The sequence below is a fragment of the Schistocerca gregaria genome, chromosome 2, assembly GCF_023897955.1.
Source record: "Schistocerca gregaria isolate iqSchGreg1 chromosome 2, iqSchGreg1.2, whole genome shotgun sequence".
Classification (NCBI taxonomy): Eukaryota; Metazoa; Arthropoda; class Insecta; order Orthoptera; family Acrididae; genus Schistocerca; species Schistocerca gregaria.
This window is the reverse complement of record NC_064921.1, coordinates 960,664,023-960,681,185: the sequence shown is the minus strand read 5'-3', so window position 1 is coordinate 960,681,185 and position 17,163 is coordinate 960,664,023. Positions and strand designations below refer to the sequence as shown.

Genomic DNA, 17,163 nt, shown 5'->3' with positions numbered 1-17,163 from the left:
GAGAGTCCGATATCGAATTTTATGTTTGGAGTGTGACTGCGTCAAATATGAACGTTATCCTGCTTTCCCCTGTGGTGCATTCTGTACAGTTTTTCGTTATAAATATACTTCTCTGACGTGCGTACTGTGTTTCATGTCCTCCATCATTGCCTCTGATTGTTCCTGTCCAACAACGTCTCTGTTATTAGCAACTGCCAAGCACTGTAGCACTCGAAGGAAACACATACATTGCCATGCTTGCTTCTGGCATGATGCCTCCCTCCGCCCGTTACCCCAGAGAACAGCGATGCTGCTACATTGACCCATTTAAGCGTTATCGATAGGATTCTAATGTGCCTGAGTATCCGGCATATACACTACTTGCCATTAAAATTGCTGCACCACGAAGATGACGTGCTACAGACGCGAAATTTAACCGACAGGAAGAAGATGCTGTGATATACAAATGATTAGGTTTTCAGAGCATTCATACAAGGTTGGCGCCGGTGGCGACACCTACAACGTGCTGACGTGAGGAAAGTTTCCAACCGATTTCTCATACACTAACAGCAGTTGACCGACGTTGCCTGGTGAAACGTTGTTGTGATGCCTCGTGAAAGGAGGATAAATGCGTACCAACACGTTTCCCACTTTGATAAAGGTCGGATTTTTGCCTACCGCAATCGCGGTTTATCGTATCGCGACATTGGTGCTTGCGTTGGTCGAGATCCAATGACTGTTAGCAGAATATGGAATCGATGGGATCAGAAGAATAATACGGAACACCGTGCTGGATCCCAACGGCCTCGTATCACTAGCAGTCGAGATGACAGGCATCTTATCCGCGTGGCTGTAACGGATTGTGCAGCCACGTCTCAATCCCTGAGTCAGCAGGTGGGGACGTTTGCAAGACAACAATCATCTGACGAACAGTTCGACGACGTTTGCAGCAGCACGGACTATCAACTCGGAGACCATGGCTGCGGTTACCCTTGACGCTGCATCACAGACAGGAGCGCCTGCCATGGTTTACTCAAAGACGAACCTGGGTGCACGAATGGCAAAACGTCATTTTTTTTTTGGATGAATCCTGGTTCTGTTTACAGCATATCATGATGGTCGGATCCGTGTTTGGCGACATCGTCGTGAACGCACATTGGAAGCGTGTATCCATCATCACCATACTGGCATATCACCCGGAGCGATGATATGGGATGCCACTGGTTACACATCTCAGTCACCTATTGTTCGCAATGACGGTACTATGACTAGTGGACGTTACATTTCAGATGTGTTACGACCCGTGGCTCTACCCTTCATTCGATCCCTGCGGAACCCTATATTTCAAATTTCAGCAGGACAATGCACGACCCCATTTTGCAGGGTCTGTACGGGCCTTTCTGGATACAGAAAATGTTGGACTGCTGCCCTGGCAGGACATTCTGCACATCTCTCACCAATTGAAAACGTCTGGTCAATGGTGGCCGAGCAACTGGCTCGTTACAATACGCCAGTCACTACTCTTGGTGAACTGTGGTATGTTGTTGAAGCTGCATGGGCAGCTGTACCTGTACACAGCATCCAAACTGTGTTTGACTCAATGCCCAGGCATTATTACGGCCAGAGGTGGTTGTTCTGGGTACTGATTTCTCAGGATGTATGCACCCAAATTTCGTGAAAATGTAATCTCATGTCAGTTCTAGTATAATATATTTGTCCAATGAATACCCGTTTATCATCTGCATTTCTTCTTGGTGTAGCAATTTTAATGGCCAGTAGTGTAAATAGGCGACTCGTTCTACACTGCGGTTCCTATGTCGAATTACGGCGGGTAAGACACCTGATTTACCGAGTTACAAGGTGCTTTTGTGTAACGTGTAGGCATCTGGCACGTCAGCGAGCATATAGAGCAGCATCGCAAAGCCGACGATGAAGAGTCTCACAGGAGATGTGCCGTCTAGAGCGCAGAGCAGATGATGTGACCGTTGGATCTCTCCAGTCATTTAAGCAATATGATGGTACTGCGTCTGGGTCGTTGCAAGTGGCCAATCTTGCCCACAACGCTGGTGAAATGTTTCTCTGTCCTCTACAGCTGTCAGAGGACATTATTGGTGAGCCTCGTCCTAGCTGTGGGCGGCCTCTAAACTGCCGATGGTCAATCGCCACGTAATATTGGCACGTCGAATCCCGACGACAAACAGCACCCGGCAGTGTCATGACATGGTCCGCTGAACCATACTGATCCCCTACAACTATCAAATTGTGAGCCGGACAAAGTCAGAAACGCCTAACGGAAACCTCTGCCCACAACGCTTCTTGAAGGAACAGACATGGCGTCCTGTGTTCTCGCGTTTCCCTGCCACAGTATACTCCTCAAAGTGTTAAAATAATGTAATGATTATCCTTATGGAAGATCTCGTAACTTAAGAACGTAGAGTGATTCGATAAGTTGTCACACGGTGCTTTTATTTACACAGTTATATTAGAACTACATGCATCATACGAAATATGACTGAAATGACTAAAACTCTAAGAATATCTTATGCGCTCGGAAAAAGAAAATTTAATTAGTTTTACTAGCCCAGTACTGAAAATGTGACCTTCGTGAATAATGATCGCCGCTGCAGAGAATAGCGCTGTACTCACTTCTCGAGATCCTCGAATAAGTAGTCCGCCTTCTCCGGGATAGAGCACGACGTTGTCGTTGAATATTTCTTCGTAGGCGTGGGTACAGCATAGCTGGGAACGTAGATCTGCTTTTCTCCGTCTGCTGAAAGGTAAGAAGTTTGTTTTAGGATTCTTGCCACGGCGTATGACGAATACACCACTGGTATTTAAACTGCTACACCATGAGGGCGGCACACAACTAAGGTCACACTGGCGTTAAGATTTTTTGTCCTGAATCTCTTCTAGACTGAAGAAAGTTTTTCTTTGTGTAGTAATGCTTTTAGGTACTTTTTTAATAATGATTTTAGATGCAAGATTTACACAAAAATATCTGCCCGTTTTCAAAACATACTTTGTACACTTGGCTTCATTTTATGGACTAAAATAATCAATTACGAAATACTCTCTGTTGTAATAAATAGTAAAATGATCATTTCGTAATGATCATGGAAAATAACAAAAACAAACGCCGTTCGGCCAGACCTTGAAAACTCAACGGTACAGACCGGCCGCCGTGTCATCCTCATAGCTTAGGAGTCACCGGATGTGGAACCGGAGAGGCAAGTGGTCAGCACACCGCTCTTCCAGCCGTTGTCAGTTTTCGTGGCCGGTGCCGCTATTTCTCAGTCATATAGTTCCTAAGTTGGCCTCACAAGCGTTTTGTGCACCCCGCCTGCCAACAGCACTCGGCAGACCATAACGGTAAACTTTCCAAATGCTAGCCCAGCCCAACAGCGCTTAACTCTGGTGATCTGACGGGAACCGGAGTTATTAATGACTTAGTAGATAGTGTCGGAAGTTTCTTGCGGCTTTTCGCGGATGATGCTGTAGTATACAGAGAAGTTGCAGCATTAGAAAATTGCAGTGAAATGCTGGAAGATCTGCAGCAGATAGGCACTTTGTGCAGGGAGTGGCAACTGAACCTTAACATAGACAAATGTAATGTATTACGAATACATAGAAAGAAGGATCCTTTATTGTATGATTATATGATAGCAGATCAAAGACTGGTAGCAGCTACTTCTGTAAAATATCTGGGAGTATGCGTACAGAAGGATTTGAAGGGGAATGATCATTTAAATTAATTGTTGGTAAGTCGGGTGCGTGGTTGAGATTCATTGGGAGAGTCCTTAGAAAATGTAGTCCATCAACAAAGGAGGTGGCTTACAAAACACTCGTTCGACCTATACTTGAGTATTGCTCATCAGTGTGGGATCCGTGCCAGGTCGGGTTGACGGAGGAGTTAGATAAGATCCAAAGAAGAGCGGCGCGTTTCGTCACACGGTTATTTGCTAAGCATGATAGCGTTACGGAGATATTTAGCAAACTTAAGTGGCAGACTCTGCAAGAGAGGCGCTCTGCATCGCGGTGTAGCTTGCTCGCCAGGTTTCGAGAGGGTGCGTTTCTGGATGAGGTATCGAATATATTGCTTCCCCCTACTTATACCTCCCGAGGAGATCACTAATGTAAAATTAGAGAGATTCGAGCACGCACGGAGGCTTTCCGGCAGTCGTTCTTCCCGCGAATCATACACGACTGGAACAGGAAAGGGAGGTAATGACAGTGGCATGTGAAGTGTCTCCGCCACACACCGTTGGGTGGCTTGCGGTGTATAAATGTAAATGTAGATCTAGATGTAACACTGTTGTAAGACAGTTGGCTCATGCAAAATAACAATAACAGTATTCAATTATATAGGGGAATATAGCAAACCAACCACGGAGGTGTATTTTGTTGGCCACGGGCAGCTGCACGCCGCTTCGTTGACGTGCTAATATTTTCATAGTGATGCCCAAAGTTGGCAGTACTTGCGCATGATTAAAAGGTTGAACATTCACGAAAGAGTACTTCTGTTGCATTTAAGAAACAGTAGAAGTTAATGTACTGCATGCTTTTGTATGGAAATAAGTACACGCACTACTTGCCATTAAAATTGCTACATCACAAAGATGACGTGCTACAGACGCGAAATTTAACCGATAGGAAGAAGATGCTGTGATATGCAAATGATTAGCTTTTCAGAGCATTCACACAAGGTTAGCGCCAGTGGCGACACCTACAACGTGCTGACATGAGAAAAGTTTCCAACCGATTTCTCATACACAGCGAGCAGTTGACAGGCGTTCCCTGGTGAAACGTTGTTGTGATGCCTCGTGTAAGGACGAGAAAGTCATACCATCACGTTCCGACTTTGATAGAGGTCGGATTGTAGCCTATCGCGATTGCGGTTTATCGTATCGTGACATTACTGTCCGCGTTGGTCGAGATCCGATGACTGTTAGCAGAATATGGAATCGGTGGGTTCAGGAGGGTAATACGGAACGCCGTGCTGGATCCCAACGGCCTCGTATCACTAGCAGCCGAGATGACAGGCATCTTATCCGCATGGCTGTAACGGATCGTGCAGCCACGTCTCGATCCCTGAGTCAACAGATCGGGACGTTTGCAAGACACCAACCATCTGCACGAACAGTTCGACGACGTTTGCAGCAGCGTGGACTATCAGCTCGGAGACCATGGCTGCGGTTACCCTTGACGGTGCATCACAGACAGGAGCGCCTGCGTTGGTGTACTCAACGACGAACCTGGGCGCACGAATGGCAAAACGTCATTTTTTTGGACGAATCCAGGTTCTGTTTACAGCATCATGATGGTCGCACCCGTGTTTGGCGACATCGCGGCGCACACGCATTGGAAGCGTGTATTCGTCATCGCCATACTGGCATATCACCTGGCGTGATGGTATGGGGTGTCATTGGTTACACGTCTCGGTCACCTCTTATTCGCATTGACGGCACTTTGAACAGTGGACTTTACATTTCAGATGTGTTACGACACGTGGCTCTACCCGTCATTCGATCTCTGCGAAACCCTACATTTCAGCAGGGGAATGCACGACCGCTTGTTACAGGTATTATGCGGGCCTTTCTGGATATAGAAAATGTTCGACTGCTGCCCTGGCCAGCACATTTTTCAGATCTCTCACCAATTGAAAACGTTTGGTCAATGGTGGCCGAGCAACTGGCTCGTCACAATACGCCAGTCACTGCTCTTGATGAACTGTTGTATCGTGTTGAACCTGCATGGTCCGCTGTACCTGTAGATGCCATCCAAGCTCTGTTTGACTTAATGCCCAAGCGTATCAAGGCCGTTATTACAGCCAGAGGTTATTGTTCTGGGTACTGATTTCTCAGGTGCTATTGTGGTGGGGCGTGAAATCGAAGCGTCACCCATGCACCAGTGTCAGCCCAGTTTGCAGGTGAATGGAAGTTTAATTTAGTGTTTTGTTTAGGTATTTTGTAATATTTATAATTGTTGTGAATTATCTAAAGTTTTGTATTTATTTTTATGTTTCATATACGGAGAGGGCGGCGCAACGAACGGAGACAGCATCTTCGCTGCCGGACCAGAGAGAAAATTGGTGGCCACTATACGTCGCGGGTCGACAGCCAAACAGCAACAGAAGATCCTGAAACCGAGTTGTTGCGTCGTGCTTCTAAAACCTGAAAAAATGAGAATTTGTGATGTTTCTACAATAATGACTTCATAGAAAGTTTAATCATGTTGTAAATGTTCAGTCCTATCTTGTCAAGGCTCAGGTTCACGTCTATATGTAGTATATAGGAAGAGAATAAACTAGTGTATACTACAAAAGTTTAAAGAGGTGTTCTGAGAATTTATTTATGAAGAATTATTGATTTATTTGACAAGATTATTAATTTTGACAACGTTCATCGCGAGTTTGAGTCTTAAATGTTTATTCAATGTGGTTTTAATATTTATTAAAGCAGATTCTTGCGTTAATATAATGTATGAGAAAAAACAAATGACATCTAAATTGAAAAAAAATTGCGCAAACCAATTGGACTGAGTGACGTAATTCTGCAAATACGACTCAAATAATGATGTTTTAATTACAGTTTCGTTCAAGAACCATTCAGCGACCACTTATAAAAAGAGTTTAAATAATTCTGAAGTGTTTTGTGACTGACGTTGGTGACGAAGTCTGCACATAGTCATATGTCACAAGAAAATCATTTATACAAAACTTACGTCGTTACACTACACTATGCACCCAAAGAGCGTGAAAATGTAATCATATGTCAGTTGGAGTATAATATATTTGTTCAATGAATACCCGTTTATCATCTGAATTTCTTCTTGGTGTAGCAATTTTAATGGCCAGTAGTGTAGGTTCTCAGCGCACAAAATGGATTTAAGTAACACCATCTATATTCAATAAGTAATGAAAGACAACGCTCCAGGTTTCTCACTCAGAAATCTCGTTTCAACGTTGATTGTTTGTGAATAGGTCGTGTCATGTCTCGCTTAGGGAGAAACCTGTGCCTCTACGTGTCATGATTCAGCAGAGGTAGGATCGTATCCTATTGACACTGCGATTTGTCGCTCCTCGATATTGCTGCCCACGTTGGTGGGCTTCCACGACTGTCATGCGGATACGAATGTATCGAGTCAGGAGCCTTCCGCCCCCTCCCCTTCTTCCCACATCAACAACCACGACCTCAACGGCAAACGTGACATGCGCCCAAGAGCACACACATGCCCGTCTTGACTGCTCGATTGTACAGCCACCCCATATACCTTGAGTCAATAAACGGGTTTGTTTGAAGTAAGATAAGTATCCACACGGACAGCGGGACGGCGTCCGAAGCGTAGAGTACCCTCACCGTGGCGACAATTGTTGTAGATTCTTCTGACGTGGCATCAGAGAGACGTGCGTCGACAGTGGTGTTCTAAAGGTAACACGAATGGCACCACATCGTCTTCTCCCCGGTACTGCATACTGCATCAAGATGGACATACCTCTGTGTGCAGACTCTGAGGAGAACAAACGTTGTTGGATTTCATTCGTAACGATTCTTATTTATTTATTTATTCAGTCGATAGTCTTGTGACTGGCTTGATGCAGCCCGCCACGAATTGCTGTCGTGCCCTGAATTCTTCATCCGTGCCTGCCACCCTCTGTCCCCAATTACTTGTTGCGTGTATTCCAATCTCTGTTTTCTCCTACAGGTTTTACGCTCTACAGCTCAGTCTAGTACTGCGGAAACCATTCCCTGGTATCGCAAAGGATGTCCTGCCATCCTGTCTCTTCTTGTCAATGATTTCCATATATTCCTTTCTTCACCGATTCTCCGCAGACCTCCTTATTCCTTACTTTACCAGTCCACCTAATTTTCAACATTCTTCTGTAGCACCACATCTCAAATGCTTCGATTCTCTTCTGTTCTGGTTTTCCCCCAGCCCATGTTTCACTACCATAGAATTGTGGGCTCTCAACGTACATTCTCAGAAATTTCTTCCTCAAATTAAGGCCTGTGTTTGATACTAGGAGACTTATCTTGGCCAGGAATGTCCTTTTCACTATGCTTTTTACGTTCTCCTTGCTTCTTCCGTCTCGGTTATTTTGCAGCGAGGTAACAGGGTTCCTTAACTTCATCTACTTAGTGATCACCAAACCTGATGTTAAGTTTCTCGCCGTTCTCATTTCTGCAACTTCTCATTACTTTGGACTTGCTTCGATTTACTCTCAATCCATATACCGTACTCATTAGGCTTTTCATTCCATTCAGCATATCCTGTAATTCTTCTTTACTTTCATCAGAAAATCTTATCCTGGGTATCCTTTCACCCTGAATTTTAATCCCACTCTTGAACCTTTCTTCTATTTCCATCATTTCTTCCTTGATGTACAGATTTAATAGTGAAAGTCATCATACCTTTCTTACACCCTTTTTAATCCGAACACTTTGTTTTTGGCCTTTCATTCTTATTGCTCCCTCTTGGTTGTTCAACATATTGTATATTACCCGTATTGCCCTATAGCTTAATTCTATTTTTCTCAGAATTTCGAACATCTTGCATTATTTTATACTGTCGAACGCTTTTTGTAGGTCGAAATAGCCAATGAAAGTGTCTTGATTTTTCTTCAGTCTTGCTTCTATTATCTACTGCAACGTCAGAATTTCCTCTCTGGTGCCTTTAGCTTTCATAAAGCCACACTGATCGTCCTCCAACACATACTCAGTTTCTTTTCTATTCTTCTGAATATTATCCTTGTCAGCAGCCTGGATGCATGAGATGATAAACTCATTGTACGATAGTTCTTTCACTTATCTGCTCTTGCTATCTAGGAAGTTGTGTGGATGATATTTTTTCCGAAAGTCTGATAGTACGTCGCCAGTCTCATAGATTCTACATATCAGCTTCAACAGCCGTTTTGTTGCCACTTCTCTCAACGATTTTAGAAATTCCGATGGAATATTGTGTATCCCTTCTGCCTTATTTGGTCTCAAGTCTTCCAGAGCACTTTTAAATTCTGACTCTAATACTGAATCCTCTATGTCTTTCATATCGACTCCTGTTTTTTCTGTCACTTCATTGGACAAGTCCTCCTCCACATAGACGTCTTCAATGTCCTTTTGCGACCTATCCGCTCTCTCCTCTGCTTTCACTGATCACATAGTTAATGTTACCATCCTTGGTTTTAATTTTACCGAAGGTTATTTTAACATTTCTATATGCTGAGTCAGTCCTTGCGACGAGAATTTCTTTTTCGTTTCTTCACATCCTCCCTGCACACATCTAGCCTTGCCTTGGCCGCACTTGCTATTAATCTCATAACTAATGGATTTATGTTGCTGATTTATTGTCTTTCCGTGAACATTTTGCTGCCTCCTTCTTTCGACGACCAATTGAGGTAATGTTGTACCTATCTATGAGTGTCTAACAACTGTGACGGCCCTTTTTAGAGATGTCGATTTGTCTTCAGCTGGACTGTCTACTTTGGTGTTCCTTGTCGCACTATTCACATCCTTAGCGAGCTTCAAACGCGTCTCATCATTCCTCAGTACTTCAGTAACCCACCTCCTACTACACCGATTTTTCCGGGAAGTTCTCGTTTCCAGTGTACTCTTCATTACTAAATTGTAATACGAGTCTATAGCGCCGGCCGGTGTTGCCGTGCGGTTCTAGGCGCTTCAGTCTGGAACCGCGCGACCGCTACGGTCGCAGGTTCGAATCCTGCCTCGGGCATGGATGTGTGTGATGTCCTTAGGTTAGTTAGGTTTAAGTAGTTCTAAGTTCTACGGGACTGATGACCACAGATGTTAAGTCCCATACTGCTCAGAACCATTTGTCTATATCTTACAGTCCAATATCTGATTTCGGAATCTCTTCCTGACCATGACGTAATCTATCTGAAATCTCCCCGTTATCTCCCGGCCTTTTCCAAGTATATCTCCTGCTTTTGCAGTTCTTGGATAGAGCATTCGCTATTACTAGCTGAAATTTATTGCAGAAATCAGTTAGTCTTTTTCCTTTTTTATTCCTAGTAGCAAGACCATATTCTCGCGTAACCCTTTCTGCTATTCCTTCCCATACAACCGCATTCGAATTCCCCATGACTATTAGATTTTCATAGTCTTTTACATACTGAATTACCAGTTCAACATCCTTAGATACTTTCTCCATCTCTTCACCTTCGTCTTTCGGCGGTGGCATTATACCTGAACAATCGTTATCGATGTTGGTTTGCTTTCGATTCTGATGAGAACAACCCTATCACTGAACTGTTGACAGTAACTCACTCTCTGCCCTACCTTCCTATTCATAACGAAACCTACTCGCGTTATACTGTTTTTTAGTGCTGTTGGTATTACCCTGTACTCATCTGACCAGAAATCCTTGTCTTATTTCCATTTCACTTCACTGACCTCCACTGTATCTAGATTCAGCCTTTGTATATCCTTTTACAGATATTCTACACTCCTGGAAATGGAAAAAAGAACACATTGACACCGGTGTGTCAGACCCACCATACTTGCTCCGGACACTGCGAGAGGGCTGTACAAGCAATGATCACATGCACGGCACAGCGGACACACCAGGAACCGCGGTGTTGGACGTCGAATGGCGCTAGCTGCGCAGCATTTGTGCACCGCCGCCGTCAGTGTCAGCCAGTTTGCCGTGGCATACGGAGCTCCATCGCTGTCTTTAACACTGGTAGCATGCCGCGACAGCGTGGACGTGAACCGTATGTGCAGTTGACGGACTTTGAGCGAGGGCGTATAGTGGGCATGCGGGAGGACGGGTGGACGTACCGCCGAATTGCTCAACACGTGGGGCGTGAGGTCTCCACAGAACATCGATGTTGTCGCCAGTGGTCGGCGGAAGGTGCACGTGCACGTGCCCGTCGACCTGGGACCGGACCGCAGCGACGCACGGATGCACGCCAAGACCGTAGGATCCTACGCAGTGCCGTAGGGGACCGCACCGTCACTTCCCAGCAAATTAGGGACACTGTTGCTGCTGGGGTATCGGCGAGGACCATTCGCAACCGTCTCCATGAAGCTGGGCTACGGTCCCGCACACCGTTAGGCCGTCTTCCGCTCACGCCCCAACATAGTGCAGCCCGCCTCCAGTGGTGTCGCGACAGGTGTGAATGGAGGGACGAATGGAGACGTATCGTCTTCAGCGATGAGAGTCGCTTCTGCCTTGGTGCCAATGATGGTCGTATGCGTGTTTGGCGACGTGCAGGTAAGCGCCACAATCAGAACTGCATACGACCGAGGCACACAGGGCCAACACCCGGCATCATGGTGTGGGGAGCGATCTCCTACACTGGCCGTACACCTCTGGTGATCGTCGAGGGGACACTGAATAGTGCACGGTACATCCAAACCGTCATCGAACCCAACGTTCTACCATTCCTAGACCGGCAAGGGAACTTGCTGTTCCAACAGGACAATGCACGTCCGCATGTATCACGTGCCACCCAACGTACTCTAGAAGGTGTAAGTCAACTACCCTGGCCAGCAAGATCTCCGGATCTGTCACCCATTGAGCATGTTTGGGACTGGATGAAGCGTCGTCTCACGCGGTCTGCATGTCCAGCACGAACGCTGGTCCAACTGAGGCGCCAGTTGGAAATGGCATAGCAAGCCGTTCCACAGGACTACATCCAGCATCTCTACGATCGTCTCCATGGGAAAAAAGCAGCCTGCATTGCTGCGAAAGGTGGATATACACTGTACTAGTGCCGACATTGTGCATGCTCTGTTGCCTGTGTCTATGTGCCTGTGGTTCTGTCAGTGTGATCATGTGATGTATCTGACCCCAGGAATGTATCAATAAAGTTTCCCCTTCCTGGGGCAATGAATTCACGGTGTTCTTATTTCTATTTCCAGGAGTGTAGTTTTCCTATTATGTTCAAACGTCTGACATTCCAAGCTCCGACTGGTAGAACGTCATCCCGTTATTCGCCATTCCATCTTTTCCTCATTGCCACTTTTCCTTCGTCAGTCCCCTCACGGAGATCCGAATGGGAGATTAATTCAAAACCTTTTGCCAATGAAGAGATCATCAAGACGCTTTTTCAATTACAGGCCACATGTCCTGTGGAAACACATTGGGTATCTTTAATGCATGGCCGGCCAGAAATTCTGCACGCGTGCGGTGCTCCTGCACATGTGCAACTTCCGGGTCACAGCGTGCACGCCGCAGCCGTCAGCGTTCACACAGTGCATTGTTTCCACGCACAGATGTCGCTCTATCCACTTGCTGAGATACTCTGTACAGGCGCATTCTAGTGCTCTTTCCGCAGCTTGCAAGCCAACCATGGGAAGGTATTTCGCGTATTAAACATTTAAAATACTGTCACAGTATACTCATTGAGACGTCTACTGTTATGTTAACAGTTTAACCCAGTAAGACATGTAGTACAGTTAACAACCGTGGGTTTTTATTAAGGCAGCTTGACTGACGGCACGTAAATACGCGTAATGTTTTTGATCTAGTATTTAAGAAAGAGAACACTTAGCGACTTCCAACGAACCTTAGTCATGATTTCAAATAACATTAACCCAATGCAAGGTTTCCCATAACTAATTCTCGGTGCCGTCAGTTACACCCACATAATTTCTGTCTCACTGACCTCTGAACAGAAAGACAACCGCAGACCTCTCGATGATCACCTGTACCATTACTGCTATATCTTTCATCAGTTCCGCCTGAAATCTGCGTAATAACCGACAATTAGATGAATGTTACGTTTTATCGACTTCAACTGAGCGTAGCCCTTCACACATTAAAAAAAACTAAATGTAAGTATACAACAATCGGTTTAATGACCAATTTTCCTGATAATAATGTAGCATGGAGCAGAATGAGGCAATAATGAACAGTTGGCAAACACTAATTTTTAATTATGAAAGGAATAAATCCAAACACGTTTATCACTGGTCATGCGAAATGATATAGTTAATATCGGGCACAAAAGCACGGCTCATTGGCAAGCGCAAGCAATTGCGGGAGATTTTCATCACTGATGCTTGATCGAAACGACCGAGAACATAGATCTGCCGTCCTTTGCTTTTTCACATTACCTGTCATTTCTCAGTACTTCTCTGTTCAGGTTACGGTCACCAGGGGTAAACGAGACTGGGTATGTTGCGCTCTTACTTGTACCACATAAACGGGGAAGAGGAGCCGCCGCCGTTCATTTAGGACACATGTCTAACAGCAGATGTCGCTGTCGCACACGTGCGCACATGTGCAGCACGTCTGTACACTGTGCAACGTTTGGCCGGCCCTGCTTCAATGCAAAGGTTTCCGTAGCCTTCTGCATCGCCATACTAACTATTGTTGATGTTTCCGCCTTTAGGCGCAGTTTTCCATCACAAGGGCAAGATAGTACCCTGAATCTCCGTCAGTTCCTCCGCCCTCTTTGGCAAGGACGTTGGCAGAGCGAGGGTGACTTCTTAAGCCGGAAGTCCTCAGCAGCCATTGCTGATGATTTTTATTCAAATTTAACCATTGGCTGGATTCTAATACGGGACCCAGGACGTCTTGGTTACGTCAAAGATGTTACCTGTAGACCACGTGTGAACGGAACGTCATCGTCATCGGGCCCTGATACTGGGGAGATGTTATGTGGTGTCATTGGGTACATAGGCACCTCTGGAACGCGTAGCCGGTAATTTGACAGCAAGCTTTAGGCCGACGGCTAGAGCGAATTGTTCAAATGTTCAAATGTGTGTGAAGTCTCATGGGACTTGACTGCTAAGGTCATCAGTCCTTAAGCTTACACACTACTTAACCTAAATTATCCGAAGCACAAAGACACACACCCATACCCGAGGGAGGACTCGAACCTCATGCCTGGACCAGCCGCACTGTCCACGACTGCAACGCCTAAGACCGCTCGGCTAATCCCGCACGGCCGGCTCGAACGAATTTTCGAGGTTTCTGTGGTGTTATCTTCAAATAAGTTAACGCAAGAGGATGCTAACGTCTGGAAAAAAAAACTGCAATTTATAAGATTCCGTGCGACTGGGGCGAGGTGTACGTGGGTACGGTAAAAAAAAAAAAATGAAGAGCACAGGACACTGAGAAGAAGAGGGGAGATTGACAGATCAGCTGTTGCGGAATGTGCTTTACAGCCAGGAGACCATCATATTCATTTAGACCGGACTCAGGTACTGGCAGCCACTAACACATACAACGAATCGCTGTACAGGGAGGCAATAGAGATTGTGAAACACCCCAGGAATTTTAATAGGAAGAAGGAGGGCGTGAAACTGAATGAAATTTGTATTCTGATGCTGAAAAAGATGCGTACCAGACTTCCACCGTAAGATGATGATAACAGCGAATGACGGCAGACGACAACGGCCAGTTGCGCTCTCGTATTCAAAACATGTGATGTCGCGCCACTGCGCAGAAGCTTGCTGTAGTCAGTAGCGAGCTAGGGTGTGAATCGGACGTTCAACAAAGCCACGGTCCCCCTTGAAAATGTCCTCCGCAGATGGAACGAAACTTCGGGTTTCGAAGTGAAATCCCTTAGACCACGGCATAATAGCCCGGATTATTTTATTAGTTGAGAAAATAGCGTCTGCCGACGTTTTCTGTACCCTCTCTTAGGCATTCGTATGTCGAATCAAAATATCCTCTCAGATAAATTCAGACTTTTCGGAAATACCGAGCGAGGTGGCGCAGTGGTTAGACACTGGACTCGCATTCGGGAGGACGACGGTTCAATCCCGCGTCTGGCCATCCTGATTTAGGTTTTCCGTGATTTCCCTGAATCGCTCCAGGCAAATGCCGGGATGGTTCCTTTCAAAGGGCACGGCCGACCTCCTTTCCTGTCCTTCCCTAATCCGATGAGACCGATGACCTCGCTGTCTGGTCTCCTTCCCCAAAACAACCAACCAACCAACCAACCAACTTTTCGGAAGTGATGGTACAGTCAACCAACAGACGTCATATCTAACCAAAATAATGCTGAAAGTTGTACTTAACATTGAAACCAACGTAAGTAGGGAAGATTCTTCTGATTGGAGAGAGATCACTTATAAGGTTGTACAAGGCACAGTCTTAGATTTTCTCAGATGTATAAACGACCTTCCAACAGATATATAACAAGTAAAAGTAGTTCTTCCAGCAGGTGATACTAGCATTGTAATCAGTCCAAACATATATACACAAGGGAAGAAATGGTAAATAATATTCTTAAAATATTATTGAGTAACTTTCGGCAGATGCTCTCACTCTGTCTTAAAAAGACAAAACATGTTCAGTACAGTACTGCACACCTAGAAGCACTACGACAGTGATAAATGTGACACACGGCGAGGAAATAATAGAAAAGGTGGAAACTTTAAAAATGTTAAGTGGCAATTTAGGTGCTCGTTTTTCCCGAGTGCCGTTCGAGAGTGGAACGGTAGAGAGACAGCTTGAAGGTGGTTCATTGAACCCTCTGCCAGGCACTTTATTTTGAGTAGCAGAGTAATCACGTAGATGTAGATGTAAACTAAAACTACCAAAGCAACTCACTTCAGTCAGATTTGCACTTCAGATCATTGAAAATCTTGCGAAGGGACAAAGCAGTAAGTTGACATATTCTGCCTATTTTCTTTCAATAATGCTGTATGGAATAATAGTCTGAGGTAGCTCATCTTTAAGACAGAAAGATTTCATTGCTCAAAACTGTGCTGTAAGAATAATAAGTGGTTCTCACCCCCAATCCCCTTGTAGATATCTGCTTATGAAGTTAGGCATTTTGACAACTGCTTCATAGAATATTCATTCCCTCATGAGTTTGTTGTAAATAATCCTTCTACAATTCAAAAGGAACAATTATGTACATAATTACAATACCAGAAGAAAAAACCATATCCATTAGTTCACGTTATGATTGTGTTTAGCACAAAAAAGGGGTGCACACTGCTGCTACCAACATTTTCAATCATTAACTTCAAAGTACAAAATGTCTGGCGAAAGTTAAATTACATTTGGAAACAAACTGAAAGTAGAATTTCTGTTATCCATATATACGTTTGTTGACAGGCATTACTAATTCACACCTATATTAAAAAATAAAGACGTTGCCATATTTTCATATGAATGTGTAATATCGATGTAAAATGACTCCTCCCACATCATTTGGATTAATCTTACAAATGCTACATGGAACATAAAGATAACATCTCGTGGCCACCTGGTCATACCTGAGGGGTAGGATATACTCTATTTGTAACATAAATATAAGTAATATTTGTTCATATACACGACTGAACGGAGAGAAGGGAAAGAAAGATGAGTATCTCTGCTATTATATTAGTAAAATCTGATTAAATTTATTTGATAATTTGTTTTACTTAAGTCAGTATAACAATGAAGACAAGCTCGTACACAGCTTTCCATCTTCCTCCTCACAATTACCAACAATGATGAAACATTTGGATTCAATACTGAACAGTATTAATAAAATGTAGCATTTTAACATCACATTATTATTTTACATGGTATGCTGCAGCCGGCCGCTGTGACCGAGCGGTTCTAGGGGCTTCAGTCCGAAACCACGCGGCTTCTTCGGTCGCAGGTTCGAATGCTGCCTCGGGCATGGATGTGTGTGATGTCCTTAGGTTAGTTAGGTTTAAGTAGTTCTAAGTCTATGGGACTGATGACCATTGCAGTTGAGTCCCATAATGCTTAGGACCACTTGAACCATTTTTGATTTGAGCTATGCTATAACACGTGCAAGACAAATAAGATGCAGTCTCCGTTTATTCTCATTTACGGTACAAACTATGTTGTTTATTTTGAACGTAGTGATATGTACGACCAACGTAAGATTCGGTTGTAAGCGAAATATGCTTTTTTGACGGTCTACTACGTACAGCATAACTTGTCTTTAATTTTTTTAATTTTACTCAGTCGCAACTGCACAGTAGTGAAGACTGCAGAATAAAAGGATATTTTAATGTAAATTACGAAAATCAGTATGACATAGTTCTGTCATTAAAAAAATGTAATCCTGCTGTGGACCCCATCGTAACTAAAATACTTTTTTCCCTTTCTCAGTGTGTGCATTTAGTAATCAGATCGGTAACTCTCTGTGATCCACGTTTTCAGATGGTTCTGCGGACACGTCAGCTGTTTGTAAACACGGACGTGACTCCGCTAAATAATGTACCAAGACTGAACAGGTCGGAA

General features: G+C 44.5%; 1 protein-coding gene across 1 annotated transcript in view; it reads right to left on the bottom strand.

The window, feature by feature from the left end:
• LOC126336070 (sodium/hydrogen exchanger 9B2-like) overlaps window positions 1-17,163 on the bottom strand; it is a 195,417-nt gene that overhangs the window by 117,670 nt on the left and 60,584 nt on the right. Inside the window, exon 3 of the mRNA XM_049999551.1 lies at window positions 2,626-2,746. Within this exon, the coding sequence (XP_049855508.1) occupies window positions 2,626-2,746 (121 nt within the window). The remainder of the gene's footprint in view (window positions 1-2,625; window positions 2,747-17,163) is intronic.